Below are 23,241 nucleotides of genomic sequence, written 5' to 3'. Positions count from 1 at the left end.
ACACACTTCAAATATGATGTTACTGTTTTCATATTGTTGCATTACATTACCATATTCCATAATACTTTTTAAACACCATTATTAAATTAACACTTAAGACATAGGCCCACATACATTAATAGAAAAGAAAAAAACATATTAACATTTTTTTCCATTTACACACATTATACATTACATGTTTTATTTTCTTTACAACAGCCATCTTTCAGTCCAGCATTACATAAGTCACTCAGTCCATGCCTTCCCTTAAACCTCACTCCTCCTCATATACATTATTCTACATGTATTTCTATGTAGTTTGTTTCTTCCCTTTTCTGAAATCCCGGTTCCATTTTTTTTTATTTCTTTCATACTTCAGATACGGTTGCTTTAGATTTTGATTTTCTAGTAATTGCTTTTTTGGCAGCCAGCAGAAATAAGCTTAACAATGCATTACCATGTCTAACCAGTTGAGATCTCGTGTTACAACTCATTTCCTTAGTTTTTGTTTTCCCAGTATTTCTGACTGAGTACTCTAGAGATTGTCTTTCAATATGCCAACTCATTACATGTTCCCAGTTAGCTCTTACTCTCCTGTCACACCTCCAACATTTGCTGTCTACGTGAGGAAAAATTACTTGAAGTCTGCTTGGGGTATACAGATACGTCCAAGCAAAAATCCTAAACCTTCTGGGCTTTGGTGCATACTTGGAAGCCATACATATGTCCCCTCATTGTTTCCTTGTAAATTTCTTTTACAGTCTCTTTCCAATCTTTTCTAACCTTTGCTAATTGATTCTTATATGCCCTGCTAATTATCCCCTTTTTTCAGTATTCGACTGGAAACTGTACCAGAACAGGTGTTTCACTTAGGGCTCCCCGTAGCTCTTTCTGTATCTGGTAAGGAACGCAATCTGTAACATGCACTCAAAGTTCTTCAGTCTCATCTCACTGTATAACCTTTCCCTCTCTAGTTATTTGCTCACACTATCTTGGTTCCTTTGCCAGTTTTCTACAGTAAATTCCAGCCCCCTCTTGCCTGTTTTCTGTACCCTACTTGCAGTTATTCCTATTAGCAAAATCTCATTTCTGCACTCCCATGTTGGCTTAGTTCTTAGAATACTTTCTGCAACTTTATGAATATACATATTCCATAATATTTGCACAGCTTCAATTAAGTATCATAGTTGGTCTGACATATGGTTGCACTTCACCATAGTCCACTTCAAGCCTAAACTTAAATTTTTATATGATTGAGAGTTCACTACGTTTGGTGCCATTTAACATTTTCATGTCATTGATACATCTCTATTTTCTGTATTTAAACAATTTTAGTAAGTATCATAACTGTTCTATTGTATGGTGGCATGGATTGCAGTCATATTATTAGTTCTTCACTGTGTTACACTTCAAGCCCGATATTGGGTCTCTGCTCTCTCTTATGGTTGAGTTGTCACCATATTCTTTAATATTTGAACAGTTTCAGTAAGTGTCATAGTTGTATAGTCATGTGGGTACACTTCACTGTCATCTAGTCCAAACCTAATTATTAGCATTTTCGTATGACTGATATTTCAGCACATACTCTTTTGTCAAAGCAGTCTAAATAAATGTCTAAGAAGTTAATTTAATTCAGGCACATAAACAGAAGTTTCAGTTTTGATACTGATGCTGTCTGTAGAGTAAGAGGTTATTTACCAGATGCTCATTCCAGAGTTTACCTTTCTTTTTTTCAGTAGTATACTTCATGAACCTACTGGCAAACTTGACACTGTCCATCCATATCCTTACATTCAAGTAGAGCAGTCATATCTCTCAAGCCATCTTGTTCCTTGAATTGCACTCAGTCACCTTTTCTTCACTGGATCCGTGTTGCCTTCCCGCTCATCCTGTTTTTCTCCAGCAATATCATTGTCTCACAGCCTAATAGTCTGCTCTTGTGTAACTTTACTAACCGGAATGGCATTTCCTTTATCTCTGCTATTGCTTCATGGTGATTTTCACAAACAAATCTTACACCATTCAAAAACAAACTATACACCACCAGTCTAGAATGATTTAGTGTGTCTGGAATGTCAGTTTAGACTTCAGATTTCTTCATTTTTATCCTTAAATTCCACAGATCGGAAGTGATGTTACATAGTCAACTCAGACTAATCCTGCTCAACATTCATAGGGTGCCAATAATCTTCTGTCAGATTTTCCAGTGTATTTGCATCCTTTCATAACATGTCAAAAACTCTATCATGGTAGGTCTAGGCTTCCCATGTTTAACACTGGACTCCATTATTGTCAAGCTGTTCACCACTTCTGCCCCCAAAAGAATCTTTTGCAAAACCCCTCCAAACCTCCATTTTGATTTTCCACGTAATCCATCAGATTTGATCCTTCTTGTATTTCAGAACTCACTAGAATCTTTTATTTTTGCCTCCTTGCTCTGTCCTTCATTCCAGCCCTTTTTAGAATCTTGAATATTAGGTGCTTAGTAAGTCCCATGAATATTTCTTGATCACACAAGAGTCGTGCATCCTTCATATGCCATGAACAATCCTGTAAAGTTCCACAGTTTAGTTTGTATCACCTCTAAGCTTTTTGTTCATGTAGAAGCCATTTGATGTATTGATTTTTTTTTTTTTTTTTGGATTTCTAGTGGATGATTTTAAAGCAGCATGACTACTCTGTTCTGACCCAGCGAGTAAATAACAGCTTCAGTCTCCTGTACAGAAAAATCCATATTGACTGACTACTTTTGCTTTAAAATTCTGTGATTTATTTATTAGACTTAAAGTAAGCTTCACCAAGTAAGCATCATTAGATTGCCCCATGGAGGAATGTCATTTTTATACTAACCTCATGGAGTAGTATAGACTTGCAGATTTTCTTCTGTGTTTGCAAAATCTGGTGGTGCTTCAATGTTTCATTATTTATGTCTTCTTTTTTTATAATAATGTATTTCTTTTATCTGTGTGCAGAACAAAATAACTTTTTGTATACTTATTGTTGGACTAGTTCTTTTGGATGGTATTTAAATTCCCATGTGTTAAATATGTGGCTAAAATTTGCAAATTTGTTTGGTTGAACAGCATGATCAGTGCAGTTATCTCTGCAACCTTAGGGAATCTGGGTGATGCTGCTTTACCTGATATATGTACTGCTTGGCACACCAGTGCCTGTAATTGCATAGAAGCTATTTCTGTTTGGGTCAACACCACTTAGAAGTTGCTACCCTTTGACCTGGTTACCTGGCTTTACATTCTTTACTGTAGTGTTGTCCGTGATGACAAAGTCCTTGCCAGGGGCTGTATTCTTCTTGATTTCCCTAACTTAGATGAGTGGCTCCTGGTGGTCACTTTTAGTGATCTCCCTAGCAGGGGAAGTCTAAGCTCCCCTGTGCTTTTGCAGTCTGTAGAATCTCCTTAAAATGTGAGATGTTAGTTCTTTTTCAAGTGAACAGGATTATATTCACTAGGGCGGAGTTGGGCACTCTCTTGTGCCTTTTTGGTTGGTAAAGTGGATCCACAAGTTATTGCCTAGATTTGAGACTGTAGGTAGGTGTTGGCTATTGCCCGCTTGTGTTTTGGGGGCTGACAGCAACCACAGATTTTTTCATTTCCACTGCAGTGACTCCAAATGAGAATGTTTCAGTGGCCTTATAGATTTTGGCAGCTGCAGAGTTATCACACTCCTACAGAATCTCCTCCTCGTTTCAAACCCTTGTCAGCATCCCCTGCACAGGTAGACCATTACAGTCTGAATGTGGATTTCCCTTTCTGCTACCAGAACTATGGCAGGTCTTGACAAATGATTCTTTGCTTGCAGGCCTTCTTGTGATTATCACTAATGCAGAGTAGTAGGGGTTTCACTTAATATTGCTCAGGATGAGGGCAGTTTTGTTTTCTGTTTTGATTTTCACTTTCACTAGTCTAAATAGTGATTCTCTTTTCTGCTGGCTGTCCTGCTGCTGGTCCTGACAGGCAATGTTCATTGGTGGGAATATCTGGGGCACTTGCTTATGGAGAGAGAGCGAGGATTACCCTTAAGCATGAGCTTCACATAAGTCTTTTTATGCTAAAGGCACTGCTGCTTACTGTCTTGGCTTTGAAGTTGGAGATAACATGAGAATGTTTTCCAATATAGTCAGGTAACATAGTTGTGATGCGATATTAAACAGGCAGTAATGTATTCTGTCTGGAGGGAAGTAGTATTGGATACAGGTTTGTGCCTTCAACTACATTGTCTTCCTGGTGCTAGTTCACATGCCAGGGAAGCACGGTAGCGCTCTTCTTGAGTCATAGCTTTAACTTTGTCCTGCAGATAAGAATAATGCTTGTGCATTGGGGAGGGTGTTACAGATGTGATACACTCCTGGAAGTATTTTGCCACAGTCAAAATTGTAGGCTTTATAGACTCTTTTCTCTGCACCATGGGGGGGGGGGGGGGGTTGTTGACGTGGACTGCGGAAATGTTCTTCCTCAAATGGAGGAGAATGTTTTTGTATACATTTCTGTCTTTTCTCATTGAACTGGCCAAAATTTTATGGAAGAAAGATCAAAGCACATTCTTGGCAGCCTGTCATGCTATAAAGAATGTGGATTTGGACACTCTGGTCTTGGGAGTAGAGGGGACCATCTTGTTTTTTTGGTTGGTAGACAGCCACTTCAGACCCAGCTGCTCCAGTAAGTCATTGACCAACTGAACATATCAGCTGAGGTCATTAAGGCAGTCAGAAGATCTCTTCCAATGCAGTTAGGTGATTTTTGCTGGTCTATTTGGAGTATCTTGGATACCTGGTTGATTTTCACCTAAATTATTTCATGGGCATGGTGTTTGTTGCTATACTTTTGGAATGGCAGACCTATGGTTCATAATAGATTCATCAGGCAGTTTATCTGGAGGCAGAACTAAGATGCCTGGAGTCCAGTGCACCCTCATAATGCAGGATGATGACATTATGCACAACATCCAGAGGATCTTGTACCCCCCAGAGCACAGGAGTAGACATCTTTGAAGAACATTGCTGAAAGAGGGCTGTTTCTATAGAGAACCCAGCTCTCATCCATTGAAGAGGGCTGTGTCTTTAGCATTGTCTGGTAAGGTGAGTACTTCAGTATCTGTTGCTTGCATTTGGTACTGTATGAATAATCTTCTGTGATGTTATACTAAAACTGGATGCTGTAATTCTTGGTCTTCCTATGCCCAACTTCATCTTTGTGTCTTGACGACTCCTGTTTTCCTCACTCTTTTCTGGCCTTCATGGTATTGTTCTGGATCAATGAAGACTTTTTCCACAGATTGTCTTATGTTACACTCTGTTATCTTTACATAAAAATGTTCTGCACTTCTTTACCTTGGTTAAAATATGCTAGAATGAGTGCAAGAATTTACCAGGATAGACTGTTAAGACCTCAAGGCATCATATATGTGCAATCTGACTTGTTGCTGGTCATTTTATAGATGTGGTTCCTGTAAGGATAGACCTCAAGGCATCATATATGTGCAGTCTGACTTGATGTTGGCCATTTTGTAAATGTGGTTCTTATAAGGACTCTGTAGCACTAACTTAGATGCATTATTTGAGAAGAAATGACAGACATTCTCAGAATATCAGCAGTTTTGAAGCTTTACAGTATTTTCATTTGCTGTAGTGTAGCCACGTTGAAGCAGATGAACAGTTGCTCATTTCTGTGGTATTTGTGAACATGGAAATTTTAGTTGTATAAATAAAGTTATAGTTGATATTTCATTACGTCTGTGTACTCTTGAGCAGGTACTATTGTATGGTGTGGCTATTAAGTTTGTGAGAGAGACATTCTTGGACTGGCTCTGAACTAATGCAACATTTCTGCTGTAGCAGTTTCAAAAATTGCTTGCAAGTTCTAGATGCAGTGAAGTAGAAGTGCTAACTAAACTTTTTATCTTTGCATTTTATAGCTATTGGAAAAGGGTCTGTCAAGTATGCAGCAGTCATTGTTGCAAATCATTCATAGTCTCCTGAGTCACATTGACCTGTCTACTACACCAGCAAAACAATTCAATCTGGAGATCATGAAAATTATCGCAAAATTCATACAGGCAAGTACTTGAGTGTCCGCTGTCATGGCCCAAGGACATTGATTTTCGCAGAACAAAAGGCTTCCTAGTGAGCCAGTGAATAATAGTCTTGTAGAATCAAAATACCAACAAAGGCTTCCTAGTGAGCCACTGAATAACAGTCTTGTAGAATCAAAATCCCTTGCCTTTTTTTGTACCCTTTGTATTTACCTTAAACTTGTACGATCCCTTGCATTTCATTTTTGTACTCTGTGGCTGCTGTATTATATACTAATGATAGTGGTTTTATGGAAGCATTAACATGTGTAAAGCTTCAGCTTTTAAAAGATTCATAAGTAGAGGTAATTTTGTCCTTATTCTAAGAAATTTTGTTTCTAATATACGTGTATGTTTTTATCACACTGACAAATATTTGATGCATTTGGGACAAATTTTTTGCAAAGTGCCTCAGGGTAATCCTAGCTTAGACAAAATGAGGTCTGAGCATAGTGTTTTAGACATTCATGTGCATCATATTTAGATATGTTTGAGCTTCTAACAATTTTACTGTTAATGCAACTCAAAGGCTTTGTGTTAAAAACAAGAACAGATGTGGCATAGTGCATCACTGATGGCCAAGTACAATGGTTTCTGTTTTTAGTTGTCAAGATTTATTTGACACAGCTAATTGAGTCAGTGCATCTCTGATATCTCTATATAATTTGCTTCTAGGTCTTTTTGAAGAATTCTTGAACATTTCATAATTTTTGATAACTTGGTAATTGTTAGAAAGACTTACCTATTTTAGTTTTTTCAGTTCTTTTACTGTATCCTCTTACTGTAGAATTGAAGTGAGCTAAGCATGTAATGTGAATTTTAGTACAGATTTGTCAGAAATATCTGTTTTCCTGATGATATTACATAATGTTATTTTAGAACAGATTTGCAAGAAATACTTCATTTTACTTATCTGTACCCGCAGTGGTGGTGCTGCGGTAGCGTTGTCGCCTCACAGTAAGACGCTGTCCAGTTCAATTCTCAGCTAGAGCGTCTTCTGCGTGGAGACATGCGCGAATGGGCGTATCTTCGTTGAAGGTTGTGCATCAGGGCTGGTAACTCTGCACGTAAAAAATCAACTACCAATCATTAGCGGACCGGAGTTCTGCTGTGGCGACCCCTAACTGGGAAAAGCCGAAAGACACCACAACAACTTCATTTTACTTATCTGTAATTTTTAACAGCTCTAAATAAGGGCATACAATTGAAATTTCTGTGTTGGAGGGAAGCCTTCTAGCTTATCAGTCAGAGTGGTATGCACTAGGTAACCTGCCTACCACATGAGGAGTGGTTCTGGCCCAGAAATTGTAGTTATTGGCCGTTTGGGCAATCTCTTCCATCTTTCTCAACTTTCTGATTTGAAAGCCTGCATTTGCACTTGTTTCTGTCCTGTAACTCGTCTAGTGCAGATACATATTCTTAGTTTTAGCACTTAAATTTGCTTATTCGTGCTCAGCACTTGTTCAGAACTTGTAAGCACTAAATAAGCTACTAATTACTATAGCACTCAACCTTCCTCATTACCTAGAGGAAAACAGTTTTTGTACTTACTTTTCTCATTTGCTTAGAGAAAAACAGCTCTTGTACTCACTTTCCTCACTTATCTAGAGGAAAATATTTTTTATTCAGGCATGTCCAAAGGTCATCTCCCAGTGTTCTCTCCTGTCTACCTGATGAATATGGGCATCTTGAGGCAATGTAGAAATTGCCTCATGTACACAGACAACCCTCTCCTCATACCACCCAACACTACAATCTGTGAGAGATGCACTTATCTAGCCAAACTGGAGGTGAAGCTCTCTCCAACCAAGACTGAACTAGACAGTCATGAGGAGAAGGTAAACATTTGCACCACACCACACTCATCACATAGTATCACTAAATCTACACCACCAAAATCCACACATAGTAACACAAAAACATTCACGGAGGCTCTCAGTAATAATCTGTCTAAGCAACAGAGACCTCCAAAGCAGAAACGCAAGCAACCTCCATCCCCCAACACAACCCAAATGACATATAGCCCACAGACTCAGTGTGCCACTCAACCACAGCCAGTAAGGCAAAACAGCATACCCAACACACTAGTTATAGGTGACTCTATAGTCAGGCACACTGATGTCCCACTCACCAGACTAAACAAGGAGAAGGTTACTGTCAGCTGCCTGTCGGGTGCCAGGATCTGCCACATAACCCACGCACTCAGGTCACTTCACAACAAGTACAATATGACTCTGTCATTGTCCATGTTGGTGTGAATGACCTGAGACATACCTCCCTGGACTACATGAAAAGAGACATGGAAGAGCTCTCCAATCTTGTAGCCCAGGCAGGTATGACCCTAGCCCTAAGTAGCATTCTGCCATCGCCCAGAATGATACCGCAGTACAAGGACAAAATGATTGACTTCAACAATTGGCTAAGCTTCTGGTGTCATTCTAAGGGGATCCAGTATTTGTCTGCTTGGGATGTCATGGTCGACAGACCACGATGCTTTGCCACAGATGGCCTGCACCTGTCGCCCCTGGGATTCTGGATACTGGCTAAGGCTCTTGCTGCCCCTATAGTACCTTTTTTAGGCAAGGTTCAAATAACAAATTCACCACCGTAACAGGAACAGGCAAGCAAAAACTGAGGGTAATGCTACTCAGTGCTAGAAGTCTAAATCTCAAAATGCACTCACTCGAGGCACTCCTTAAAATTGAGAACATTAATATCTGTGCAGTGACTGAGACCTGGTTCAAGGCTCCAGAGAGCACCCCTGCACTACCAGACTATAACTCATATCACACTTTTCGGCCATGTAACCTAGACCGAAACACCAAAGGCGGAGGTGTGTCCATATTCATTAAGGATATCCACACCTCCAGGCTAGCTGCTCAGCATAATGCACCTGAGGTTATCCAAGTGCAACTAACTCTGGGCAAAACTGCAATCCAAATTGTAGCTTGCAACAGATCCCCCACCATGCCCCAGGATTGCCACTCCTCTTTTCTTGATGTACTGGAAAATATCGGGGTTCAACCAAACACCCTAATAATGGGCGACTTCAGCTACCCCGCCATTAACTTGGAAAACTACTCGTGTACCAACTCCTTAGCTCAACGCTTTCTGGAATTCATAAACTCCAATGCCCTGGATCAACTTATCCACACTCCCACCAGGGGCAACAATATCCTAGGCCTAGTCATTACCAACATTCCACACCTGAAGTCAACTCCTCATTGGTCTGATCCGACCATAAGCTAATCACCCTTGATATCCACATCCTGCCCCCACCCCCCATTAAGGAAACCACAGTAAAAAATTTCTCCAAAGCCAATTTCATGTTTCTTAAGACAGAAGCGGTGAACTTCATGACACCCATGCAGATGGACAATACAGTTACAACTGCTGAATCCTACACAAATGCACTCTATAAGCACTTACATGAGTGCATGGATCGTGCTATCCCAAACATAACCAAGATGCTATCCCCCAAAAAAAGGAAGCCAATCTGGTGGTCCCCTGCCATAAACAAACTGTACAACAGAAGGAAGAAACTGTTGCAAAAGAGAGTAAAATCCCATGAGTGGAGGAGCTCCCTGGTCAGCCTCAGTAAGAAGCTGAGATCCATTATAAGATCCTCCAAAGCTAGCTACAAAAACAAAATCGACACTAATTCGAAGGACAACCACAAAGTATTCTATAGCTATGTCAAGAATCTCGATGGCAACACCCAGATCTGCTCTGAGTTACAGCACAATGGCACGAAAATTACAGAACCATTTGATATTGCCAACATCCTGGCTGATAGGTTCAATGCTAACTTTACCCCCCCCCCCCCCGTCACCCACTAAAGGGCACATATCTATAAAGGAAGAATGCAGAGTCCCTGTAATCATAACTATGCAGGTAAAAGCTACACTCTTTAAAGCCAAAAACACAGCATCCATGGGACCGGACAACATCCCAAGCTGCATTTTACATGAACTTCAGAACAAACTGGCTCCCACTTAAGCACCATGTTCAATAATATCCTCGCATTAGGCTTTGTGCCCACCGAATGGCGCACAGCAACAGTTATCCCACTCCACAAAGGGGGAGCCACCACTGATCCTGGGAACTATCGACCTATTAGCCTGATGAGCCTGGTCTGCAAGGCCATGGAACGTATCATCATGGAACTCATAAACAAAGACATCGGTAACCTCCAAACTCTGGATCCCACCCAGTTAGGGTTTGTGAAAGGCAGATCATGCCTCCTGAACCTGATCGACTTCTTTGAGGCAGTCACCAAAGCCGTAGATGAGGGTAAGGTGCTTCACACAGCCTATCTTGACCTCGCCAAGGCTTTCGACACCATCCCCCATTCTGGAATTATAGCTAAACTAGGTATAAATCCCTATGTCACAAGATGGGTTGCCAACTGGCTCACTGACAGAACCCACACTGTAATAGTTGCAGACTCCAAATCTGACCTCAAAGCAGTGACAAGTGCAGTACCACAGGGTTCCGTCCTGGGACCTCTCCTGTTTGGTATCTACTTCTCTGAAGTACAGGCTAACACATAAGGCCTCTGGCTAACGAAGTTTGCAGATGACCGCAAACTAGGAGCCATAGTCAAGTCCCCAAATGATGTGGACATCCTACAGAAGGGCCTCGCTGAGACAGATGCCTGGTGTCAGAGCCATGGCCTCAAGCTCAATGCCAAAAAGTGCAGTGTCATCCCCTTTGGTAAAAACCCTGTACCCATGAACTACCACATAGGCAGCAGTCTACTTAACACCGAATGTGTGATGAGACCTTGGGACCCAGGTGGACAGTAGTCTGTCCTTTGATAGTCACATCGCCACAGTAGTCAGGTAGTCCTTCTACATGGCACACATCATCATAAAAGGGTTCTCATCCAGGAAAAAAGAGGTCATTGTTTCCCCTCTACTCGACACTCATTAGACCCATTATAGAGTACAACGCCCCTTTTGGAATGTACCTCACAAGACATCTGCAGAAGCTGGAAGGGCCACAGAAGTACCTCACAAAGGGGATTACTGGCCTCAAACAAATGCCCTACACTGACCGCCTCAAAAAAACTCCAGCTTTACTCCATAGCATATTGCCTACACCGAGATGATCTCTGCCTAACATATAAAGCTATGTCAAACCCAGAGCTGTTGGACATGTTACACCTAAAGAAATCCAAATCCCTCTGAGCTACATGCTCTAGGGACCTAAACCTTGTCACCACAATAAACAGGACATGCTGGAGGGATAGATTCCTGTCCCAGAGACTTCCCATACTATGGAACAGACTACCCATCTATGTCAAGCAAAGTCCTTCATTAGCATTCTTCAAGAAAAAACTTGATGAGTGGGTGGGAAATAGGAAATACACCCTGGGGATCACTTCTGTGTGTCTGCTCAGCAGTAGCACAGGAAAATAACTTTCTTGGGTGGAGTAAGACAAGGACCCTTGTTGGCTAGGCTTACGTAGGCCCTTGGGCCGATAGCCTAGTACCTACCTATGAACCTATGAATGACTTTAAAATTTAGGGGTTAACTAGTCACTTTTGTTTGAAGCAGTTCAGAGGCATATCAAGATGGGGTAGCAAGTTCAAGATTTTTGGAAGCTGACTGAATGAGTCCAGTTTTAAAAGGAAGTCTGCAAATTAAAAATGTTTGTGTAGAGGGTGGTGCACTTATCAGTACCAGTATTAATTCTCCATCAGCTACTTAAAATATTCAACATTCCTTGCTGGGTGTATTACAATACTGTGTTAATTGTAAATACTAGGCAGTCAGTCTGCAGACCCTTACAGGCCTAGCCTAAAACCCCTATTCAGAAGTTCCCTCCATCCTCAAGGAGGGCATGATAAGAAAAGATGTATGAGGGAAAATATGAAGCTGCTTATAAAGTTTTCTAGGTTTATCTTGAACGTGGCAAGGATGCTGCACTGCTTGACACACAATGGAAGTTTGTTCCACTGGCATGTGGTGAAGTTTGCGCCAGAGGTAAGGGATACTTTGGGATATTAATGTCACACCAGTGTGACCTGTCTGTTGATGAAGATTTAGTCCCTTTAACTGGGTATTTGAAGTCCCATTTGTTCTGTGAAGGATTTAGGTGGTCAAAGAAGGTTGGATCTTTCAGGCTAGGCACAGTCCTTCATGGAAGAATCTGTAAACAACTGGAGAGAGAGAGCGAGAGAGGGGTTGCCAATCTGTTCTAAGAATTAAGATTTTTGAGGCCACTAATCTTTTTAGTTACAATTCTCGGGAGTCTCTCAAGATGAGGAAAATGTGTAGACATAAACTTGCCAAAAGGTGCATTCTATTCAGTAGTAGGTCTGATGAGATATGAATTAAGGGGAATTATGACTAGTACTTTGTTTTGTTATGGTAGTAGTCCATAACAGATGCCCGTGAATCCTGTACCTCTTAAAGCAAAACAATTTTGCAGTAGGCTGTACTTCATTTTATATTTTTTTAATGCAGAGTAGTTTATAACAATATAGAAACAACACTGATTCTGTCTTTTTCAGCTCTTGTGAAATAAATCCATGATTATTTTCCACAGAGAACTAGATTTGGTTTTTCTTATAAAATCAAAGAGCAAGTGATCTGTCAAAATGGCAATTTCAAAGATATCAGAAACTCAATTTTCTCAGAAAATAGCTAGTTAAATATTTTTCATCTGAGTGCCTAATTCTGTTGTCCAGAAAAGAAGGAAGCCTATTAACCGCTTGGCATATTGCATATTGTAGAAGAAAAATAGTAGTACTGTGAACAACCCAGTCCATGGATCTAAATCTGTTTTGAAATATTGACAGAGCCCGTTGCTGGAATAGACATCCTCCCAAAGGATCCTCTGCCTATGGAATAAACTTTTACTCCATGTCAAACTACTTCTCTAACTCGCTTAAATACAAATATTGACAAGTGAGCAGGAATCCCCAAGTTCACCCCAGATGGTCTCATTTTGTCCTTATTGATCGAGGGAAATATCTGGATTTGCCATTACTAGGCTCTTGATTATCTCCTGGATTAATTACCTGGTATGACCTTATGAACCTAAAATGGTAGTTAATTCAGTGTGACTCAGTAATGCTTTTACACCCCCTCTGCTGGACAGGGTTTGTAAAATTAGAGCTTACTGTATTTGGTCTGTTAGTGAGGGTCTGTAAAAGAACAAGGTTCTAGTGCACACAGTACAGAACAAAACTACCACTACTGTTTTTTTATTTTTTTTTATTTAATTGTATGTAAAAACTCTCATTAAGAACTAGTTCAGTTTCATGACAACTCATCAGATGCTAAAGTGACCACTTAATGTAGTAGTCATATAAAGTAGGTTGTAGGCCTCACAGTGCTAAACCTGCTCAGTAACACTTTTTAAAGTGCTTCAGTTTGATCTGTCTTCTGCATCCGTAGTGTTTGCCAAAGTGTCAACCATGGTGGCAGACTCCTTGCCGGATAAGGAACTCCATTTGTTTTTCTATGTCATCAACTAGATGTTCATCGTGTTTCACTGCTGCAGTCATTACACTTGGGTTATCCTGCCGTCAGGTGGTCCCGCAGTCAGCCAGAGTTCCAAAGTCTTGGTCCGGCGTCGGTTGCTGTCGCCTCTTCCCTGACGTCAGTGCGCCAGGGGTATATAAGGTGCAGCCAACGCCATTTTCTTCAGTCTTTCTTGCTGCGCGGTGCCCGAAGCAAAAGCAGTTCGCAAGTGCCGGTCGGCCGACTCCTGAGATTTTCGAATTTCAGAACCGAAGTCTTCAATAAAGCTAAGTACTCCGTTGGGGAAACTTTTTCTTGCCTCAGACCGATGTCAGTAAAAGTTAATAATTGTATTTCTTGTGGGAAGCAAATACCTCATAAGGATTTTCATTCTTACTGTATTTCATGCCTAGGCCCTGACCACGACATCACTAGTTGTCGGTTTTGTGCTAGATTTAACAAACGCACTATTTAACGTCGGTTTGATTTTGCTTTGCATTACTTTGGCTGAAGGTTCACCGATGACCAGAATTCACAAAAAATGCAAAGACAAGGATAAAGACAGGCATCCGAGGTCCAAAACCGACGACGAAGCCTCTTCTAGGCCAGTCGCCGGTTCTCAGTGAGGCGCTTTCGCAGCCCCTGACACCCGCTACCTCAGAGCCACAGGCCGCCTCCGACTCCCTCGTGGGCACTACTAGGCCTCTGGCAACTCAAGATATTGGGCCTACGGAAACTAATCCCTCAGATGGGTCCGGAGCCGCTGAGCAGGCACCAGCTTCTGAGGGTGTTTTCAGACATTCACATCTTACCTTCAAAACAACAACCAAGTCTAAAGCACCATTAAAGACAAAGAAACAAGTACAGCATTCTCCTGGACAGGCTGCCATACCTAAGAAACAGATGCTCAAAATGGCTGAAGACCTAATCACTCTGATCAGGGGTTCCCATCCCCCTCCTGATAAAAGGCCTAGGCAGGATACAGACTATGGCTCTTCTGATCAGGTTTCCATTTCCTCTGACTCCTCTTCATACCAGGGATACTCTGTACCCCCCTTTGAGGACTCTGATGCTGAAGAATCTATTCCTTCAGCCTCTCCTCCTGAGGATTACTCTCTTGGGGAAACTTTACATACCATGAGGGAGCATTTCCATTGGGAGAGCCAGGATTACTCAGAATCCAAGAAAAGGCTCAGAGATTTTCTTTTATTGTCTCAGCACAGGCCCCTTGCTATTCCGCCTGTGTTAAATATTGTGGATGATGTGTCCTCCGAATCTAGTTTAACCCCTGATTCTTTACCCCCAGCTCCAGTCAAGCCAGACAGGTACTACAAGAGTCCCTGACTCCCACAAATTTCTCTATAAAAACCCTGCTGCTGACCCAGAAACTATTTCCCAGGGTCCCAAAGGGGTAAAGGCTTCCACTGCTAAAAATCCAGTCCCCTCTGACAGGGATTCTAGAGCACTGGATAGATGGGGGAAGAAAGTTTTCACTTCTGCAACTTTAGCAGTAAGGGCTTTAAATTGCCAGTTCCACATGCTTAAATACCAACAATATTTAATGTCTCTGTTAAAACAGAAAATGCTTACAAGCTTAGTAGGTCCTGATTTTAAGGAAATGCAGGATTTATTGCATGCAGCTGAACAAGTGGGAAAACATACTCTGCAATGTGGTTTTGATTCATTAGAGGCGTTTTGTAGAGCCGCAATTACAGGATCTGTGAATCAAAGGCATGCTTGGTTAAAAGAACAAAGTTTACCTGACCATGTTAAGGCAAAATTATTGGATGCTCCTTTACAGCATGATATCTTGTTTGGTATTAAGGCAGAAGAGGTGTTAAAGAAAATGGAGGATAAAGCAAAATCTATGCAAACAGTGAAGGATTTCTTACAGGTACAGCCACCTAGATTTAGCAGAAATTGGCCTTCAAAAATTGGTCCTGTCCAGTGTCAGACAGACCACAGAGAGGCAGATACAGACGCCCAAGAGCAGATCTCAGCCCCAAGGATCTTACAGACCATGACAGTGGGGTGCTTCAACCCCAAAAGGAGGAGAAGACAAGTCACAACCTTATAAGAAACAGTCCCAATGACTTCCCCTTCCAAATGCTAAGCACTTACCTTTTGGAAGCTCCCTTAGGGGCAAAACTAGCACTTTTTTCTCAAAACTGGCATTTAATCCCCCAAAACAAATGGGTACCGAATATCGTGTCTCAAGGTTACAGGTTCCACTTTCACACTCTACCAAGGCCAAAAGGAATGCCAGACCTGCCACAAAATCGATGGGCAGAGGCACAAAAACAAGTCACAGCCCTCATGGACATGAGAGCTATTCAGAAAGTGCCACAACAGGAAGTAGTACAAGGATTTTACTTAAGACTTTTCTTGGTCCCCAGAAAGGACAAAGCCTGGAGACCCATACTGGACCTATCTATTCTAAATACTTACCTGGATGTTCCGAAATTCAAAATGTTGACTCCACAGTAACTTCTTCCCATGCTGGGCAAGAAGGCTTGGCTTGTGACTTTGGACCTCAAAGAGGCATACCTGCATGTCCCAATCAGCCAAAATTGTAGAAGATACCTCAGATTCATAGCTGGCACAATGCATTACCAATTTTCTGCACTGCCCTTTGGCTCATCTACTGCGCCCCGGGGTCTTCACAAATTGCCTGGCACCAGTAATTGCATTTTGCAGACAAAAAGGAATTCAAATATATCCCTACTTGGACGACTGCCTTATTCAAGCAGAGAGCAAGGACATTACTAACTCATCTGGCGTTTGTAAAAAGATTACTAATGGGCCTGGGATACACTATAAATGAAAAGAAGTCAAAACTAGTGCCCTCACAAGAGATAATATTCCTGGGTGCAAGCTTAAATACAACTGCCCAGATGGCTTATCTCACGCCAGACAAGCAAAGACAACTGACTCAGTACTTTCAATTGATGGCAACAAAAACCCAACTCCCTGCAAGAAAAATTCTGCAGGCCTTGGGGTTCATGGCATCCTGCATACTACTAATACCATATGCCAGACTGCATATGAGGAAGTTACAATGGTATCTAAAAAATGTTTGGACTCAACACTGTCACAGTTTGGAAGCAATAATACCACTTATTCCCTGCCTACAACAGGAGTTTCGATGGTGGGCACAGGCATGTCACCACAACAAGGGACAGCCTTTCACTTTACCCACAGCCAGGCAGACACTAACAACAGATGCACCGGATTACGCCTGGGGAGCACATATGGAAGGAAAATGTATTCAGGGCCGCAGACCAAATGAATCTTCACATCAATCAAAAAGAGACGCTAGCTGTACAAAATGCCCTGACAGCTTTCAAGGACCTTCTGCATCCAGGACAACTTTTACTAAAGACGGACAATACCACAGTTATGTGGTACATAAACAAGCAAGGGGGCACACACTCCTACCCCCTCTGCAGACAAGCCATGACTTTGTGGAATACAGCACTGACTTATCAAGTTAATCTGCAAGCACAATTCCTGCCAGGAAAGAAAAATACTCTGGCAAACGACTTATGCAGCAACATCATGGATCCTCACGAGTAGAAATTAAACCCACAAGTATACAGCATGATAACTCAGAAATGGGGGGTGCCCTGACATAGATCTCTTTGCCTCCCCTCTGAACTGCCAACTGCAGAAATTCTGCACAAGGACATACCACACACAAGCATGGAAAGTGGACGCTCTTTCATTCAGCTGGAAAACACTAAACATTTATGCCTTCCCACCACTGCCTCTCCTTTCAAAGGTACTCCTAAAAGCCAGACTAGAGAGGCCAAAAATTATCCTGATTGCCCCGGACTGGCCACGCCAGCACTGGTACCCAATCTTAAAGAACTTGGCTCAAGGCTCAGTGTGGATTTTACCTCAAATTCCTCATCTTCTGACTCAGCAAAACAATCAGATCCTGCACAGCCAGCTCAAAACCTTAAATCTGGCTGCATGGCAGATTACTTAGCCAAGCAGACAACACCTCCCTCTAAAGCTGTTATGGATGTCATTTTGGAGGCCAGGAGGCCCAGCACCAGGAAATCTTATTCAGAAAAATGGAAGAGATTCTGTGCCTGGAACCAGGCTCAAGGCCTTGACCCTCTTGTTCCAAATATTCCTTAGATATTACACTACTTAACTGAGATGCTGGACAAAGGCATATCGTTTTCATCTATTAAGATCCACGCCTCTGCCATTTCAGCTAATTTCAACACGGATCCTCCTATTTACTCTCATCCATTACTAAGACAATACCTCAGAGGGGCTAAAAACATAAGACCGCCCCAGAGAGCACCAACACCAACTTGGGATCTCAACTTCGTCTTGGAAAAACTTACTTTACCACCTTTTGAGCCAGCCAATTCAGCAGAATTTAAATTTTTGTCATGGAAAACTGCTCTGCTTCTGGTAATAACCTCAGCACGAAGAGTCTCTGAGTTACAGGCACTAATGGCAGTGGAACCTTTCATCATTTTTCATCAAGACAGGGTTTCTTTAAGAACAAACCCTACATTTATGCCAAAGGTGGTATCCAGTGTGGCTCTTAACCAAACTATTCACTTGCCAACATTTTATCCAAATCCCCAGAATAAATGGGAGAGACTTCTGCACTCATTGTACATACACAGGCAGTTACGCTTCTACTTGGACAAAACAAAAGCTTTCAGGAAAACTGAGCAACTGTTTGTAGCATATGCTGCAGGATCACAGGGAAAGGCTATTTCAAAGCAGACCATTTCAAAGTGGATAGGACACTGTATCCGTTTCTGCTACACACAGCATGGAAAAACTATACCTAACAACATTAGGCCACATTCTACCAGGGCAACAGTGACTTCAGCAGCCTACCTTAGAGGAGTACCTACCAAGGATATTTTGGAAGCTGCAACTTGGAGTTCAGTGCACACTTTTACCAAGCATTAACACTTGCCTCTTTACTCGAAATCCAGAGCTGGCTTTGCCACTGCAGTGCTGCAGGGCCTCATAGCCACCCCGAATCCTTTATAGACCCAGCCACTCAACCTCAGCTTTGGGATTCAACCCAAGTGTAATGACTGCAGCAGTGAAACACAATGAACATAGTACAGTTTTGTACCTACCATAAATGTAGATGTTCAAGTGTATTCACTGCTGCAGTCCAGGTTACCCTCCCTCCATCTCCACTTTCTTAGCTGGGACCTATCTATACCTTTCTAACCTATACAACCTATGTGGTGTATTTGCTTGTAACTGAAGGTATTGTTTTTATTTTTTATGTATGTTTTATTAGCAGTATGTATTGCTTACCTGTTTGGGGGCACCTGCCATCTGGGGCAAGAAAAACTGAAGAAAATGGCATCGGCTGCATCTTATATACCCCTGGCGCACTGACAGCAGTTTAGGTCTTTGCTTCTTGTGTACTATCCAGTCATAATATTGGGACTGATTAAGACCACACTTGAAGCTGATGTAGTTTTCCACGCCTCAGATGTACTCTGCTAAGTGGTGGAGGATCTTTGTTTGATATCCTTTGGGTTTGTCAGTTTTCAGGTGGTCCTGATTTTTGGAATATACTTAACTTTGGTCTCAGTTATTTCGCGATCAGAGTGCATTTCTCTGGCATGTCTGCCTATCATCATTATCCAGCGGGATAGCAGATGTGATGCCTAATACCATCTGGTTAAGCAAGTCCTTAAGAAGCATTCTGTGTTTTCTTATCCTTTGAATAACCTTCGTCTTTCTTAGGACCTAAACTTTATAACTATTGCACTTGTTTCTCACTTGAGCATGCTGGCACTTATGGTTGATTTGAAGCTTCTCTCTCTTTGAAGCCACTTTTTTTCAGGGGGGGGGGTTATCACCTCTGCTTAAAAAATATTGGGAGTTTCAGGGTCTTGTTTGTAGTGAGCCATGTTTGGGCTTTCACAAGGATTCAGTTTGCCTTAGGATTAGCCCACATTTCTTCCTCAAGCAGTCTCAAAGTTGTCCCCAGACTAGTTGGACAGGATAAAATATCTGTTTATATCATTCTGGTAAAGGGGAGAGGCTTGCAGTGATAAATGCAACCCTTAAGCAGATTGATAGCTGGCTTGTGTTTTGCCATCAGACAACTGATTAGCTACTGGAAAATGCTGCTGTCAGAGCCACTCTACCAATGGATAGTGGAATTAGAGCCATTGCTTTCCTCCTCCATTTGAAGACAGTAGAGATTGCAGTTACTAAGCAAATGCTTTCCAAGCTGATTGCTAATCGCTTTGTGTTTGCCATCAAGTGACTAACTGGCCATTGGAAAAAATGCTGCTGCCCAAGGCTGTATTTTGGGGTACTTACATTGTTTGCTTCAGGTATGGTTCCATGTGGCCGTTCGTGCCAAGTTCATGTGGTCATCAGTTCTCATTTTCACAAAGCTTTATTGAATGGACCATGATTTTAAGACCCAGGCCTCCTTTGATATTTCACTTAGGCCTCCTTTGATATTTCACTGTTGCAAGATTTGACTTTTTTTGTCAGCATGCCAGTATGTCGACAGCAATTCTGGCAACTGCCAGTAGCCTGAATAAAAACTTAATTAGTATCTTTTGACAGCAGTGGAGATGTTCTTCGTGTTTCACTGTTGCAGTCATCACATTTGGGTTATCTGCTTGCAGTAGCCCTCAATTGGCCTGATTATCAAAGTCTTGAGTCCTGCGTCGGTTGCTGTCTCATCTTCCATGACATCAGGTAGGGGTATAAAGCATGCAGCCAACGCCATTACATCAGTCTTTCTTGCCGTGCGGTGCCCGAAGCGGAAGCAGTTCACAAGTGCCGGTCGGCCGACTCCTAAACTTTTCATTTTCGAGGTTCAGATCCAAAGTCTTCAACTAAGCTAATTACCCCATTGGGGATCCTTTTTCTTGCTCTAAACCGATGTCAGTAAAAGTTGATAAATGTATTTCTTGTGGAAAGCAAATACCTCATAAAGATTTTCATTCGTACTGCATTCCTTGCTTAACCCCAGACCACGACGTACCTCGCTGTTGGTTTTGTGCCTTATTCAAACCTCATACTATTCGTCATCGGTTCATTTATGCTTCCAAATATTTTGGTACTCGGTTCAATTATCCAGAAATGGCTTCAGTAAGCCACCCGACTTCCGACATTCCAAAAAATTGCAAAGATAAAGACAGAGACCGCATAGGTCCAAAGCTGCCGACGACTCTTCTCCTAAGCTAGTCGCCAGTTCGCCGGTACTCCGTGAGGTGCTTTCGCAGCCCCTGATACCTGCTACTTCAGATGTGCAGGCCTCTACTAGTAGAGACCCATTCGGAGACCGGTATGCCGCGAGATGCTTTTTCGACTGTGGAACCTGTGGATGTCTCTACCTTGGATGGGTCCGGAGCCACAGTGCAGGCACCGCCTTCTGAGGATGTATTCAGGCCTACTGACTTGCATATTAAACAAACGCCATCTTCTTCTTTAAGGCCTAAAACTCGATCCATGCCTTGAAAACTGACGCCCAGACCGCATGGTCAGGCCGCTATGCCTAAAAAACAAATAAGAATGGCTGAAGACCTTATTACTCTAATCAGGAGAACCCCCCCAAGAGACCTAGGACTGATTTTCCTTCTGATCAGGATTCTGAAATTTCTGTTTCCTCTGATGACCAGGATTTGCCCTTGTCTACCTATGAGGATTCTGATGCAGAGGACTCCATTCCCTCTGCTTCCCCTCCAGAGGATTTCTCTTTTGATGAAACCTTGCATACTCTTAGGGAGCATTTCCGCTGGGAAAGCCAGGATTACTCTGACTCCAAAAAGAGGCTTAGGGAATTCTTACTCCTGCCACAACACAGGCCTTTAGCTATCCCTCCTGTACTGGACATTGTAAATGATGCCTTCTCGGAATCTAGCCTGGCCCCTGACACTTTACCTCCTGCTCCCAGAAAACCTGATAGGTATTACAGGGTACCTGACTCTCACAAGTTCCTCTTTAAAAATCCAACTGCAGATCCTGAGACCATTTCACAGGGACCCAAGGGCATTAAGGCTACTACTGCCAAAAATCCTACCCTCCCTGATAGAGATTCCAGGTCGCTGGATAGATGGGGTAAAAAGGTATACACTTCTGCAACTTTTGCCATTACAGCCATAAACTGCCAGTTTCACATGTTAAAGTATCAGCAGCATATTATTGGATTGCTTAAACAGAAAATGATGTTGATTCTTGACTGTGCTGAAAATAAAGATTTACAGGATTTAATGCATTCTGCTGAACAAGTTGGAAAGCATATTTTGCAATGTGGTTTTGATTCATTAGGGGCATCTTGCACTGTCACTGGGTCTGTACTTGGAAGGCATGCTTGGCTTAAGGAGCAATCTTTGCCAGATCATGTTAAAACTAAATTACTGGATGCTCCCTTAAACCAAGGCTGCCTGTTTGGCAACAAAGCAGAAGTCCTTAAAAAGATGGAGGAAAAAGCTAAATTTATGCAAACTGTTAAATATTTCCTGCAAGTACAGCCTCCCAGATTTAGTAGGCATTGGCCCTCTAAGAATTGGTCCTTTCCTGCCTCTTCCAGGCCTTCTCAGTCCAAACCCAGAACCAGCAGAACACCCAGGCTTCAGTCCCAATGTACTCACAGGCCTAAGCAGTGGGGGTGGGGGGGCGCTCCCACTTCCAAAGCAGGGGAGTAGTAAGACTTCCCCTATGGTAAACTGTCTCAGTGACTTAACTTTAAACCTTCCAAGCCCTGCTCAACTGACTGTTCCTTTAGGGGAAAGATTGCCCTGCATGCGAAAAATTGGGAACTCATTACCCAGGACAAATGGGTTTTAAATATAGTTTCCCAAGGATGCATATTCCACTTCCACCCCTTACCAACCCCAAACGGTTGGCCAGACCTACCCCCAAATCAGTGGTCAGAGGCTCAAATGCAAGTTCTCTCTCTTTTAAGCATCAAGGCTATTCAACCTGTCCCAGAAGAAGAATGGGGGCAAGGTTTTACTCAAGACTTTTCCTGGTCCCCAGAAAAGACAATTCCTGGTGTTCTATCCTGGACCTGTCTATCCTAAACACATTTTTGGTAATCCCAAAATTCAAGATGCTAACTCTTCATCAGCTGCTTCCCATGCTAGGCAAAGATGCTTGGTTGGCAACACTAGATTTAAAAGAAGCTTACCTGCACATCCCAATAAGGGAATCTTGCAGAAGATACCTATGCTTCAGAGCAGGCTACATGCATTATCAGTTCTCTGCACTGCCCTTTGGCTTATCTACTGCGTCCAGGGTATTCACAAAGTGCCTAGCTCCAGTCATTGCATTTTTCAGGCAAAGAAATATTCAAATATACCCATACCTGGACGATTGTCTAAATCAGACAGAAAGCCAGGACATACTATTAAATCATCTGTCGTTTGTAAAGAAATTGCTAACTTCTCTGGGGTACACCATAAACGAAAAGAAATCAGATCTTGTACCCTGCCAACAAATTGTATTTCTGTGAGCAAGCTTGAATACAGCTTCCCAGATGGCCTACCTCACACCAGAGAAACAAGTTCATTTGACAGCCTATTTCAAACTACTGGCTACTAAGACCCAGCTATCTGCAAGGAAAGTTCTGCAAGCCCTGGGGTTCATGACCTCTTGCATTCTACTAATTCCATATGCAAGACTGCATATGAGGAAACTACAATGGTATCTAAAAAGCCTATGGTGTCA

The 23,241-nt window shown here is 42.2% G+C and overlaps 1 protein-coding gene across 1 annotated transcript in view; it reads left to right on the top strand.

Annotated features, from left to right (window-relative positions):
- FRYL (FRY like transcription coactivator) overlaps positions 1–23,241 on the top strand; it is a 3,917,685-nt gene that overhangs the window by 3,170,466 nt on the left and 723,978 nt on the right. The window contains exon 47 of the mRNA XM_044055727.1: positions 5,911–6,051. Coding sequence (XP_043911662.1) covers positions 5,911–6,051 — 141 coding nt within the window. The remainder of the gene's footprint in view (positions 1–5,910; positions 6,052–23,241) is intronic.

The sequence above is a fragment of the Protopterus annectens genome, chromosome 14.part0 (genome assembly GCF_019279795.1).
Source record: "Protopterus annectens isolate FY-2018-M chromosome 14.part0, PAN1.0, whole genome shotgun sequence".
NCBI classification, from domain to species: Eukaryota; Metazoa; Chordata; order Ceratodontiformes; family Protopteridae; genus Protopterus; species Protopterus annectens.
The sequence above is the reverse complement of the archived record's forward strand: the minus strand, read 5'-3'. Positions and strand labels throughout refer to the sequence as shown.